At 57.8% G+C, this 13,406-nt stretch overlaps 2 protein-coding genes across 4 annotated transcripts; both read left to right on the top strand.

Annotated features, from left to right (window-relative positions):
- The first annotated feature begins 7 nt into the window (after positions 1-7).
- LOC110478978 (flavin-containing monooxygenase 5-like) lies at positions 8-7,509 on the top strand. Of its 2 annotated transcripts, none has more exons than XM_077785247.2 (9): positions 8-1,836; positions 3,133-3,290; positions 3,498-3,686; positions 3,763-3,925; positions 4,172-4,314; positions 4,643-4,842; positions 5,775-6,124; positions 6,447-6,519; positions 6,730-7,509. In XM_077785247.2, exons 1-9 carry the CDS (start codon positions 1,830-1,832, stop codon positions 7,073-7,075), a joined length of 1,629 nt encoding a protein of 542 aa, XP_077641373.2. In that variant the 5' UTR covers positions 8-1,829; the 3' UTR covers positions 7,076-7,509. The 2 variants fall into 2 exon arrangements, with proteins under 2 accessions (XP_077641373.2, XP_077641374.2); XM_077785248.2 differs by lacking the exon at positions 8-1,836 and adding an exon at positions 2,558-2,708.
- A 137-nt stretch (positions 7,510-7,646) lies between these two features.
- LOC110478977 (flavin-containing monooxygenase 5-like) lies at positions 7,647-13,133 on the top strand. 2 transcript variants are annotated; one of them, XM_077785249.2, is made up of 8 exons: positions 7,647-8,280; positions 9,421-9,609; positions 9,686-9,848; positions 10,516-10,658; positions 10,894-11,090; positions 11,180-11,529; positions 11,929-12,001; positions 12,093-13,133. In XM_077785249.2, exons 1-8 carry the CDS (start codon positions 8,146-8,148, stop codon positions 12,448-12,450), a joined length of 1,608 nt encoding a protein of 535 aa, XP_077641375.2. In that variant the 5' UTR covers positions 7,647-8,145; the 3' UTR covers positions 12,451-13,133. The 2 variants fall into 2 exon arrangements, with proteins under 2 accessions (XP_077641375.2, XP_085442981.1); XM_085586855.1 differs by having other exon boundaries at positions 8,137-9,083.
- The last annotated feature ends 273 nt before the right edge of the window (positions 13,134-13,406 follow it).

Raw genomic sequence — 13,406 nt, forward strand, 5'->3', positions numbered from 1 at the left:
CATGGCTCCTAGAGTCATTGGGAAAGGATGGTGGCACTGAAGAGTCAATCATTCAGTGGGTAACAGGGTGAGCAGCTCCTGGCAGCAGCCTGCTCCTGAAGCTCTTGTCCAGAGCTTCCCAACTCCTTTTTCCCTCCACAGGATTTTCAGTTTCTCAGTGGGTAAAACACATTCACAGCAATTCCCGATCTATAGCATATTCAAGCTGCAGAGAGAGTCCTGCAGAGCCAGCCCCTTCCCGCAGCCCAGAAATACACCCAGCCACAGGCCTGAGCCTTGCTTGCACCTCCTGCAGCAAGAGGCCTTGCCTCTGCCAACCATGGCCATGGCTCCCTGTGTTCCAGGCAGGCTGGCTTTCCTCCCCTGGCACCACTGGCAGCCTGTTTTTCACAGGGGACTGCTGGTCTTTGGCAGGAGAGGACCACAAGGAGCCTCTATAAAGAGCTGGGGCTGAGACTGAGCCAGAAAATCTTAGAACACACTTCATCAGGGACCACAGCCAGGCAGGGAGTGAGGGCTCTAGACTGAGCTCAAATAATCAGCTTCAGCAGTGCTGCTGGCACATGGGTAGAGGGATTGGGCCCAGGTGAGGCTCTTTGTGGTCATTGAGGTCTATTAGTGCACTCAGGTCCTGGAATCCACCAATTAAGTAATATTAAAACCAGACAGTGTTTTAAGTGCTGTTCTCCTGGGTAGAATGTGCAGGAGCAGCCTGACGGCTGCTGGTATGAGCATCCTGTCACTGTCACTTGTACAGGGGCTGAAATCAAAGTGCTTGACAAGGTTCCCCTGAAGCTGAGCCCTGACCCAGTGACAGAGCGAACCAGTGAAGCTTCCAGGTCTGGGTTGGTGCTGCAGTGACCAAAAAATAATCCCTTGGGATGCACTGTGTGCTTGGCAGCCAGCTGGGCCAGTCTGGCATTTGCACAACAGCACCAGGACACTCTGGCCAGCCCTGCTGCCCCAAGGCAGAGAGCAGCCCTGTGATGGCTGTGGGAGCACAGGCAGGTGGCACACTCTGGGTGGGCAGGGCTTGTGCTGTGCCGAAACATCTTTGCTCTACCTTTTCCAAAACACAGTGTTTTTTGTCTGCACTTGAGAGTCTGTTCTTAGAGTTGTTGGAGGTCTTCCTCTCTACTTCATGGAGGGTACAGCAGCCACCTGTGCATCTGTTGCTCCCACACGTGTGTGTGCCAGAAAGTTGCTCTTGACTCACTTGCATAACACGCCATGAGGTCCTGGTAGCACCCACCATCACCACTGCACAGCCCTGCTGGGTCACAGGCTGCCTGGCCACCCTCTTCTATGCTTCTCTGCAGCTCCACCAGAGAGACCTTTGCTCTTCTGTGCTTGTCACCTCCAAGCATGTGTGCAGCCCACTGATAGGACAGAGGAGCTTTCTGCTCCACTTGTCACATGGCATTTCTGCCCGCTGCGGAAGCTGAGAGCAGACACCGCACAGCAGACACTGCTGTGCACATCCTGGGTGCTTGCCAGGTATGGGGAACTGTGAATTTCCACAGATATCAACCAACCAAATACCAACCTAAACCAAAATGTCATGGCATGACCCTGGTGCCCAACAGCACAGTTTGTACTGAGTCCAGCCACAGGGGGGTAAAGTTCAGGGCTATGCAGCCTCCTGCAGGAAGGACAAATTCAGAGGCAACCTGCACAGAGGTTTCATAGCAACGGCAGAGCAGTGGAGAGCTCAGAGAGACCCTCTGTACCTGTTGCAGAGAGCTTGCAAAAGCCAGAAGCCAGCTGACAGCAGAGCAGGAAGAGTAGCACTGCCAGTGCTGTCACCTCTCCAATCCTGTGCTGATCCCATGCTTGGTAAGATGCTTTTGATGCTTTTTGACAGGCACAGAGTGTGGGTTGGCAGCTCAGCATCTCTGCCCCGCATAGAGATCAGCCCTTGCCAACAGCAAAGGACAGAAAGAGCTTTATTAAGCTTACTGCAAACATCTTGCGAGTCTTAGAAGGTTAAAACCATTTCAGCTGCAGAGCTTGGCCCCTCTGCCTTCCTCAGCTCTACTGCAAAGTTCTCTGCATATGGAAGAGCAAATTTCCCCTGCAGCCTCAGGGGCTGTCTGGCTGCGAGTATGCCAGGAGCCAGCAGCAAGTTTGGATCCACCTGGTCTGTGGCTCCTGCTGTGTGGGACAACCCTTTCCCTGCTGGTCCCACCACCCTCACCTCAGGGACACCCCAACAGCATGGTGCAACTCTCACCGGGGTCCCACTGCCCACAAGGACTCTGCTAGCCCAGGGGTGAGCCGTGGCTGTAGGGACACTGTGCCGACATGCCCAGCCCAGGGGCACAGGGGATGTGGTCAGTGCCAGCTGCCACTGGAGCAGTGTCACCCCGGGTACCAGAATAAGCAGGCGCGGGCCGATCCTGATCATCCTGGGATCAAAGTGCAGGGCAGCGTGTGTTTCCCCAGCAAAGCACGCAACCAGCGGGATGTGCTGCGTGTCCTGTCCCCGCGCAGCGCCAGGCCGGCTCCTGCGGCGCCGGAGCAGCCGCGCAGGCGGCGGGCCGGCCGCTCCCGCTGCCCTTCCCGCGGCCCGGGAGGGGCGGAGCGCGGGCCCCGCTCCCGACGCCGTGCGCCGCGGAGCCGGGCCGCGGGCCGGGCAGCCCGGCAGCGGCCCCCGCACGGCCCCGGCCTGCCGAGCGTCCCCTGGGCTGCTCGTCCCACGGCCGCAGGTCGGTGACGGGAGGCCCCGCGCTGCCCACACGCAGCGGGCACCGGGACAGCGCAGCAGGAATGCCCCGGGGAAGGGAGAGGGCAGAGGGCAGGCAGAGGGGTGTCACCCACCCGGGAGGGAGCCGTCGGTCCCCACAGCGCTTCAGGGCACCTCTGTCGCCGGGACTTGGCATGGGCGGGGAGATGTTGAGGCTCACTGACACTCGGTGGGATTTCTCCTCAAGGCATCCAGAGGCAGCACCGCAGTAGTGCAAAACCCAGCACTGGCCAGGTCCACGCCTGGCGGGGGACAGCAGTGGCTCTGCAACCCCAAACAAAGGTTTGAGGGGCTGCCTCTCTTGCTCGGGACCTCTTTGACCAGGGTCAAAGCCTTGCACAGTCGCAGCCTGGCAGCTCAGCCCCGCTGTCCGACGCTGTCCCCAGGCAGAGAGCCGGCGGTGGAGCGCAGCATGGCAAAGAAGGTGGCCATCATCGGCGGGGGCAGCAGCGGGCTGTGCGCCGTCAAAGCCTGCCTCCAGGAGGGGCTGGAGCCCGTCTGCTTCGAGAGGACTGCCGACATCGGAGGCCTCTGGAGGTTTGAGGTAAACCCTGCTGGACACCTGTCCTGCTTGGGGTCAGCGCGGTGACCCCCAGGGGTCAGTGGTGGCTGGTGGGGTGGCAGCCGGCCATAGTAGATCTTCTGGGTGAAACTGAGGGCAGGGACTCCGTGAAAAGAAGCACCTCATCAGCCCCAGCCATCCTTCCCCATCGTTCCCTGAGCAGCGCTGAGCTGTGCCCCGCTCCCACAGGAGCACCCCGAGGACGGCCGTGCCAGCATCTACCGCTCCGTCATCATCAACACCTCCAAGGAAATGATGTGCTTCAGCGACTTCCCCATCCCTGAGGACTTCCCCAACTACATGCACAACTCCAAGATCATGGAGTACTTCCGCATGTACGCCCAGCACTTCGACCTGCTCCGCCACATCCGCTTCAGGGTGAGGGCTGGGGCAAGGGGGAGGTGGCAGCGGGAACGGGGGCACAGGGTGCCTGACACCGCTCCCCTGTGCCCAGACCAGCGTGTGCCGCGTGTCCAAGCGCCCCGACTTCGCCAGCAGCGGGCAGTGGGAGGTGGTGACGGAGAGCGAGGGGCAGCAGGAGGCGGCCGTCTTCGACGCCGTGCTGGTGTGCAGTGGGCACCACACCGACGCTCATCTCCCGCTCAGTTCCTTCCCAGGTACTGCCCTGTCCCCTGGTGTGAGGAGACACCAGAAACCCTAGAAAGGTAGTCCATGCCAGTCCCTATTCTGTCTGCTGCTTTCCTTCCTGGCCCCAACATTTCCCTGCCTTGCTTTGACTCCAGGAGTGTTCCTGTCCTCCCCAGGAGTGGTTTGGTGGGGCACGGGAGCATCTCCAGTCTTTAGGGGGTGATCCTCCAACCTGGCAGCAGGAAGCCAAGCATCCCTTCTCCTCCTGCTCACAGGAATTGAGAAGTTCAAGGGCCGCTACCTCCACAGCCGAGACTACAAGGATGCTCAGGCTTTCACAGCCAAAAGGGTTGTTGTCATTGGGATTGGCAACTCGGGGTCAGACCTGGCTGTCGAGATCAGCCAAACAGCCCAGCAGGTAAGCAAGAGTAGGGTCCCGGCGGGGAGGATTGCCCCTGTCAGCTCTGCAGGGACACCAGGACCAAGGCACTTGCACAGCTGGTGCTCCATGCCAGCACTTGTGTTTGGCAATGCTGGCTCCTGCCAATCCCAGCTGCCAGGCAATTGAGACTTGGTCCCACTCCCCTGCGAGATGCCAGTCACCAGCTCCCTCTGCTCTTTGGGTCTTTACCCAATGCTTGGGCAGCAAAAAGCAGAGTGATCCCAGGGCAAGAGAACATCCCCCGCAGGACAGCCCTCCCAGGGTCACCACTGCCTTCAGCCAGTGATGCTTCTTTCTTGTCTAGGTCTTCCTCAGTACCCGCCGGGGTGCGTGGATCTTCAACCGCGTTGGAGATGGGGGCTACCCCATCGACACCATCTTAACCACCCGCCTGAAGACATTCCTGCAGGGGCTGCTCAGCTCGTCCGTGGCATGTGACTACATGGAGAAGAAGCTGAATGCCAGGTTTGATCATTCACACTACGGCCTGAAGCCAAAGCACAGGTATCACCAAACATTCCTCCTGCCCACAAGGGATGATCTGCTTGCTTCTGTGTCCTGCCCAGTTTGGCCATTTGTGTTGGTTTGGAAAGACAGGTGTCTGCTAAGGAAGGCAGGAGCCTTTCCTGAAATGGGGAAGAAAAAAATAAAAAAAAGTAGGCTCCCTCCCTCCAAATTGTTATAAATTTTAAATTAAGGGGGGCTCTCGGGCAAAAATATGGGAGCAAAAATAACATTTCCTTATTAGGGAAGAAAATAAAAATATAAAATAAACAATGCAGTGAACCAAAACAACACTGACAGAGTCAGAACACAACCTGATGCCCTGTTGGTCAGGGTGTTGGCAGCAGTTTAATTGAGAATTGTGGCTGCAGTACTCCTGTAGTGGCAGGTGTGGTTCTGTTGGAGCAATGATCCTGTAGAAAAGGGTATAGTCTTCCTGTAGTGGAAGAGGCAGCTGTTCCTCTGGGAAATCTAGTGCAGAAAAAGCCATGCTGGTCTTCTAGAAACTCAACATTATATCCAGGTAGAAATGCTTGGCTCTTCCCTCTGGGCAGAGCATCTCACAGTGGTGTTATAGTTCTTATCAGTCATGCAGTGACATTCAATAGCCCATGAGCAGCAGCTGCCTCCCCTGAGAGAGGATTGGTTATGAAAGAGATAAGGAAAACTGCCCACCTAACAGAAGACAACTGCCAAACAGATGGCAAATGGAATACATCTTGCCTTTCAATCTGGGACACCATTCCCTTCTCCCTGTGCTTTGGACTGGGTTATTATTTTGTTGTGCCCAGGCAATGCTTGAGGGAGCCACCACTGCCCCTTCCAAGGTCTCTTGGAGACAGCAGCGTAGGGGCAGCTGCCCCAGAGCAGGGAGCAGGACACAGAGCAGATACTCCCTTCCCTGTGCCCTAATGGCTTTTTGCACCTTCCAGGGTCTTTCACCAGCACCCAACCGTCAACGACGACCTGCCCAACCGCATCATTTCGGGCAGGGTGCAGGTGAAGCCGAACATCCAGGAGTTCACAGAGACATCTGCCATCTTTGAGGATGGCACCAGGGAAGACGTCGATGCCGTAGTTTTTGCCACGGGATACAGCTTCTCCTTCCCATTCCTTGAGGGCTGCGTGAAGGTGGTGGAGAACCAGATTCCCCTCTACAAGTTCATGTTTCCCCCAGACCTGGAAAAGCCAACACTGGCTTTCATTGGCCTCATCCAGCCCCTAGGAGCCATCATGCCCATCTCAGAGCTCCAGTGTCGCTGGGCCACCCGTGTCTTCAAAGGTAAGTCAGGCAAACCTGTCCTGTGGATGCAGTCCTGGAGTGAGGGCAGATGGTGCCAAGCTATGTTGAGAAGGCAGCAGCTGGTTGTGCCATCTTGGCCATGGTGATGGCATGGCTGCCTTGTGGCTGTCATGGTGGGATGGCCTCTTCCTTGAGAGGCACAGGTACATCCCTACCCTGAGGTCTACGGGCTGCTCCTTCCCATCCTGCGGCACTTGGACATCCCCTGGGTGCGAAACCACACAGCAGGGTGGTGCTGGCAGAGGCACAGCATGCAGGCAAGGCCAGAACTACAGTGGCCACTGTGTCTCATCCTCCCCAGGGCTGAACAAGCTGCCCCTGCAGCACGACATGGAGGCTGACATTGAGCAGAAGAAAGAAGTGATGGCAAAACGGTAAGATCCCTACAGGAGCACCAAGGGGCTGCCTTCGGCACAGCTGCTCATGGGCATCCATCCTGTCCCATGGATCTGTCCTGGCACATTTGTGTGTGCCAACAGAGGGCAGGGATGTGGTTGGCCACACTACCCACAGTCCTTCCTGGTGTGCAGGGCATCTGCCAGCTCTGCTTCCAGCACCTACCTGCCCTCCCTCCCTGCCCGCAGGTACGTGAAGAGCCAGCGGCACACCATCCAGGTGGATTACATCCCTTACATGGACGAGCTCGCCTGCCAGCTGGGGGTCAAGCCCAACCTGCTCTCCCTGTTCCTCACGGACCCCAGGCTGGCCATGGAGGTGGCCTTCGGTCCCTGCACGCCGTACCAGTACCGGCTGCGGGGCCCGGGCGCGTGGGCAGGAGCCAGGGCCGCCATCCTCAGCCAGCGGCAGCGCATCCTCAAGCCCCTGCAGACACGACATGTGGAAGAGAGCACCTCAGCCCCTGCCATGCCCCTCATCTTCAAGCTAATTGGGGCCGTGGCCATCCTGGCAGCTGTTTTTGCTTACTTGTAGGTGCCCTGCAAGCGTAGGAAGGAGGGCTTTTGGCCTGGGTGACTCCTTAAACCAGGACAGCTTTGCAATGTGTTGTGGGACTGGCTGGCCACCACTGCCCCTTGGCAGCCTGTGCACCCCAGTGGTAGCAGAAACCTTCCTCCTGCCTTGCACGGCCCAGCTGTGACCATACCATGAACTAGGGATGCACAGAACCTCCCCAGCTGCCAAAGTAATACTTGGGCTCCTGCTCTGCACCTCCCCTTGGGGAATGCTGTCATGGACAGAGGAGGAAACCTGCTCACTGCAGGCTAAACTCCAGTCCCTCTCAGCCAGCGCTCCAGGCTTTTCTGTCCCCTGTAACCCAGCCATGCCAATTTTGCCACATGCACACCAGAGCTAAGCAGCAAAGGCACAGCACACTTTCTGAGTGGATAAATGCATTAAACAGCCAAGTGTCTCTCCTGTTACTGACACCATCATGACCACCTGTGTGCCATGGGAATGCTCAGAGGTTTGAGTTCGGCCTTGTAGCACTGGCTGACGTACAGGTACAGATACACTGCATGGCAAGACAGCCTCTCCCAAGGTGTGTCCCACCACAGCGGGTCCTGGTGCTCACCATGGCACGGCTCAGAGCCACCCTCCTCACCTGCACACATCTCCAGAAGGTGGCTGGGTGGGCTGGGGACCCAGAGGGGGTAAAGGATGGGGGTCCTGTCCATCAGATGCCTGGGCTGGTCATGCCAGTCCCCTCCCCATCCCCTAAGTTTGTTTTCCATGCCACAGCTTGCTGAAATCTGAAGCACAGCCACATCTCTGCCCTGCCCAGGAAGACCTGGGGCAATGTTGGTATCATTAAGCGCTTAAAGGGCGGGGCGGGCCAGGAGGTGTGGCAAGGAGGTGAGAGAAACCTGTAGATCATGTTTGGAAGAAGCACATCTTGTGACACCCTGGCCATCCACAGGAAGTACAGGGACAGTCACCCTCAAAAGGAGCAGCACTGGGCAGCCTCCCTTGAGGGACGCGCCTGGCTCTGCAACTCCCGGCCATAGCTTCTCCAGCATCCCCGCCCCAGCACACCGTGGGACATGGCTGCTCGCAGAGTAGCCATCATCGGCGCCGGTGCCTCCGGCCTCTGCGCCCTGAAATGCTGCCTGGATGAGGGGCTGGAGCCCACCTGCTTTGAGAGGAGCAAGGACATCGGGGGGCTCTGGCGCTTCGAGGTAAGCCCTGCACAGCCAGCCTGTTCCTCGGCAGCAGCACGGACGGGCTGGGGATCGGTCCTTGGCAGATAATGACACACCGCTCCCCTGCTTTGCATCTGTGCAGCAGGCAAGTTTCAAAAGAAAATTAAGGCAAGTAAAACTGATTTGGCAGCGTGGTGCCAGCTGGTGTGCCAGGCACATAGGACCCAGCCCCTGCTCACCAGCAGCAGGATGAAGCCTCCCCAAGGACTTCACTCCGTGGCTTGCTCCCCCAGTGCAGTTTTCCCCTTTCCCATTCCTCCCTTCCCAGTCTAATCCACACCTTCCTCTGCTGTTTTGCTCTTGGTCACTCCTAGCCCTTGCCTACCTATCTTACCTGCCCCTACTGTCTGTCCCTGTCTTGCCCAGCACTTTCTGGGAGTCATGGTTGCTCCTCTTTCTGTGCCACTCGCCCACACAGAGACACCGTGTCCTGCCTTCTCTGTCCCTTGGCCCTGTCCCTGCCTTGGAGCAATCCTGGAGCTCATCTCTCCCCCACCTAATGAAGCTGCTGACTTTAATCCCATGGACCACCAACAAAATGACCAGTGTTCCCACCATGCCCTGATATGCGTGTTGGAGAGCTCTGGGGGACACAGGTGGCATCATGCCAGAGTGGGGTCTGGTGTGGATCTGTCACAGTCCACTACTTCTACCTGTGATGGGTCGGGGACAGGGTTGGTGGAGCAGAACCACAGCAGCAGCATCCAGTTGTCAAGACACAGACCTGGTAAACAGGAGCAACCACTCAGCAGGAAGCACTGGAATTGGCTCCACAACTGGTGAGACCTAATGTGACAGCCAGGGCAATGGCACCACAGGAGCTTTGGGAATGCACTGCCTCACAGGGGCAAGGAGTGAAAGTGGGGAAACTGAGGCACAAGACCACCATGGCCCGCTGTCACCACTGCCTGGCTCCCGCCAGTCCAGAGACACATCCCTGTTTTTTTTGAGGGGGTGGGGGGGGGGGTTCTCAATCACAGGAGAGTTGCTGGGTGCAGGGATCGGTGCTACAACAACCTGTGGCTTAATCCTGCACCCACAGAGGAGGTGCCAGGCAGGGCAGGCAGGTGGCCCATCATCCCCTGAGCAGCGCTGAGCTGTGCCCCGCTCCCACAGGAGCACCCCGAGGACGGCCGTGCCAGCATCTACCGCTCCGTCATCATCAACACCTCCAAGGAAATGATGTGCTTCAGCGACTTCCCCATCCCTGAGGACTTCCCCAACTACATGCACAACTCCAAGATCATGGAGTACTTCCGCATGTACGCCCAGCACTTCGACCTGCTCCGCCACATCCACTTCAGGGTGAGGGCTGGGGCAAGGGGGAGGTGGCAGCGGGAACGGGGGCACAGGGTGCCTGACACCGCTCCCCTGCGCCCAGACCAGCGTGTGCCGCGTGTCCAAGCGCCCCGACTTCGCCAGCAGCGGGCAGTGGGAGGTGGTGACGGAGAGCGAGGGGCAGCAGGAGGCGGCCGTCTTCGACGCCGTGCTGGTGTGCAGTGGGCACCACACCGACGCTCATCTCCCGCTCAGTTCCTTCCCAGGTACTGCCTGTGGGCTGCTCGCCTGCTCCCTGACACCCCTAAATGCCTCTGCAGTTTTACCACACCAGGGGGGATTGCATGAGTGTCCCAAGCATCCTGCTGGCAGATACCACCGCTGCCAGCGTGCCTCTCCCACCTGAGACAGGCTCCCTCTCCATGCTGCTGGCCAAGCAGCTGCTGGGCCCTCCAGCTCCTCACCAAGGCTGGAGGGCTCAGCACTGGTGGTGGTCATGCCTCTGGGATCCAGGAGAAAATGCCTGAAGAGCTTTCAGCTGTGGAGACCCTCTTTGGCTAGGGAACAAGCTGAAGCACACTGTCACCAGGGTCTGGCAAGGTGGCACAAACCCTGGTTATTGCTCTACTGGCAATGCATGGCACCAGACAGGATCTGCAGCAGAATTTTGGGATGGAAGCATGGAATTCTCCAGTCCAAGCTCTGTTCCAAGCCAGGCTAGTCCCAAAGCCAGATCAGGATGCTCAGGGCTACACTGAGAATCCTCCATTTTGGTGATGCCACCACCTCTCTGGGCAGCCACCCCAGGGCTGCATAACTCCAGTTGGTCACACTGCTTCTAGCTTGTTCCCAAAACACACCACCAGTCTGAACAAGGGGCAGCCGCCCTCTGCTCCACAAGCCAGCCCAGCATGGCTTCCCTGTCTCTTCCAGGGCTGGAAAAGTTTGAGGGCTGGTACCTGCACAGCCGCGACTACAAGAACCCTCAGCCCTTTTTGGGAAAACGGGTGATTGTGGTTGGCATTGGGAATTCAGGCATCGATATCGCAGTGGAGCTGAGCCACACAGCCAAGCAGGTGTGCTGGGAGAGCTCACAGGAATGGGACCCCAGAGGGCACTGAGCATCACCTTCCATCCCCTGTGGGCTCCCTAACCTCCAGCACCTGGCACAAGCACCCTGTCCCCTCTCTGTGGGGGTGGCTATGGTGGTCCCAGCAGCTGTGCTGGCTTCTCTGTCTCTGGAGCACAGCAGGGGCCCAGCCCGGTTTGAGCATGCTGCCGTGCCACCACCTCCGTTCTCCTTCCTTCCAGGTTTTCCTCAGCACCAGGCGTGGGTCCTGGGTGCTGCACCGGGTGGGAGACAGCGGGTACCCCTTTGATTTCAGCTACATCAACCGCTTCACGCAGCTCCTCCAGAACCTGCTGCCAAGTATCATCAGTTTCTTCCTGGAGCGGAAGCTGAATGCCCGCTTTGACCACACGCTCTATGGCCTAAAGCCCAAGCACAGGTGAGCACCCCAGCAGCACCCTGGGTACCTGCTCCAGCAATGCCCATCCCCCTGCCAGGGCCTGAACGAGGTCTGTGTGTGCCTTCCAGGATCTTTCACCAGCACCCAACCGTCAACGACGACCTGCCCAACCGCATCATTTCGGGCAGGGTGCAGGTGAAGCCGAACATCCAGGAGTTCACAGAGACATCTGCCATCTTTGAGGATGGCACCAGGGAAGATGTCGATGCCGTAGTTTTTGCCACAGGATACAGCTTCTCCTTCCCATTCCTCGAGGGCTGTGTGAAGGTGGTGGAGAACCAGATTCCCCTCTACAAGTTCATGTTCCCCCCTGACTTGGAAAAGCCAACACTGGCTTTCATTGGCCTCATCCAGCCCCTAGGAGCCATCATGCCCATCTCAGAGCTCCAGTGTCGCTGGGCCACCCGTGTCTTCAAAGGTAAGTCAGGGCAGTTTGAGGCATGCAACTGGGCTCCCCCCAGCCACGCCAAGACTGAGTTATTGCTGGTGGCATCCCCTCACATGCTGCCTCTCCACACTCATCTTTTTATTTTCCTTTTACTTCTTCATGAGGACAAAACCCTACTTTGCACTTTGCTACAACTCTTGCACTGTTCTTCTCTTGTGGGGGTCACTAACTGGTGCTGTTGCCTCCAACCACATTCTCCCTTTCCTTTCCTGCTGTTACTTTCTTTGCCCATGTCTCCCACTTTGCCCCTGACACGGTGACACATCCCAAAAGCCCCACGTGCAAACAGAGGCCAGGCTGGGCTGCAGAGCCATCCAGACTATGGCAGGAGCACAGCCCACCCTCCAGCTCCAGCCTCCTTTTGCCCAGGGCTGCAGGGCCTGCCGCCGCCCACTGACATGCTGGCCGAAATCACACAAACCAAGCAGAGAATGGCTGAGCGGTAAGGCCCCCGCGCAGCAGGGCCCTGCCACCCTTACCCCCGGCGCTCCCCCTGTCACACCCTCCTGCCCTCCCTCCCTCCCTGCCCACAGGTACGTGAAGAGCCAGCGGCACACCATCCAGGTGGATTACATCCCTTACATGGACGAGCTCGCCTGCCAGCTGGGGGTCAAGCCCAACCTGCTCTCCCTGTTCCTCACGGACCCCAGGCTGGCCGTGGAGGTGGCCTTCGGTCCCTGCACGCCGTACCAGTACCGGCTGCGGGGCCCGGGCGCGTGGGCAGGAGCCAGGGCCGCCATCCTCAGCCAGCAGCAGCGCGTGGTCCGGGCCCTGCAGCCGCGGGCCAGCCGCCGCCCTGCCCGCCCCAGCGCCGCGCCACACGTCCTCACGGTGCTCTTCAGCATCGGCATGATTGTGGCCACCCTCGTCTACGTCTCGCTCTGTCCTTAGCCTAAAGGGAAGGAGACAGCAGGTCCTGCTGGCAGCCTTCTCCGTTCCCCTTGGGCTTCTGTCTGTTGTGTCTCGCTAGCTATGCCAGAGCATGGAGGGAGCCATTCCTTGAAGGTGCAGCCGAAGCGATACGTGGAATAAATAAATAGACTCCACAACCTGGGGTAGTTATGAAGTGGGTATGTATTGCCAGTGCTTGGCACAAGTGAGATTGCTCTCCAAGACTTGTGCACTGAGCCTTGGTGTGACCCAAACCTTTATTCACAAAGGTGTTCCATATATAGTACATTAAAAACTTTTTTTATGCATAGTCAACCCCTGCTTTCGCCTGTCCTTGCCTCTCGTGCAATATAGGTCCACGCCCTTCTATGCATGTGTGGTTTGCTGTGGTGGTCCTGCCAGGTCTCTGGTGGTCTCTGAGGCTGAAGATCGAGGTCTTCCTCAAGGCTGAACTTTTGAACTCTTCTCTGCATATGTGCTTTCAGTCTTTTGGTGCTTATCTGAGTACCATCTGTCACTCTTGATAAGTTTGGAGACAGGAGCCTCTTTATCTAGATTCTTTGTATTTTCAGTCCTTTTTGTTATTGTTCTTTATGCAAGAAGCTTCATAATTTGCATTTTCTTATGCCCTTTTGTACCTTGGCAGAGGTTTCTTAAGTAAAAGGTTAAAATTCAACACATAACTCTACAAGCTCGAATATAAATGCTTAATTCATTTTGCTAACTTAAGTGAATTCCAAAAATCCCTGTTCCACAGCCTGGTCTGTTGAGCTTTCCCGCTGCGATACCACCAAGTGTGGTCATGGGCTGCTCTGGGAGCAGCTCCCCAAGCCCCGGCCCGGCAGCCCCAGGAGCTCTATGGGTCAGGTCACGGAGGTGGCCAGGAACTGGGAACAGGCCGCGGGAGCGCAGTGCCGGGCCGCGGCACTCCGCGCTCCGTCCCGGGCAGCGCCCGG

Source organism: Lonchura striata, chromosome 8, assembly GCF_050655825.1.
Source record: "Lonchura striata isolate lonStrDom1 chromosome 8, ASM5065582v1, whole genome shotgun sequence".
In the NCBI taxonomy this organism is placed as follows: Eukaryota; Metazoa; Chordata; class Aves; order Passeriformes; family Estrildidae; genus Lonchura; species Lonchura striata.

Bases quoted from the DNA above. Each gene is read 5' to 3' on its own strand.
- LOC110478978 (XM_077785247.2), top strand. The intron at 6,125-6,446 runs GTAAGTCAGGCA...CATCCTCCCCAG, and splicing joins GGCCACCCGTGTCTTCAAAG to GGCTGAACAAGCTGCCCCTG. The intron at 6,520-6,729 runs GTAAGATCCCTA...CCCTGCCCGCAG, and splicing joins AAAGAAGTGATGGCAAAACG to GTACGTGAAGAGCCAGCGGC.
- LOC110478977 (XM_077785249.2), top strand. From the start codon at position 8,146: ATGGCTGCTCGCAGAGTAGCCATCATCGGCGCCGGTGCCTCCGGCCTC. The intron at 8,281-9,420 runs GTAAGCCCTGCA...CCGCTCCCACAG, and splicing joins GGGGGCTCTGGCGCTTCGAG to GAGCACCCCGAGGACGGCCG. The intron at 11,091-11,179 runs GTGAGCACCCCA...TGTGCCTTCCAG, and splicing joins GGCCTAAAGCCCAAGCACAG to GATCTTTCACCAGCACCCAA.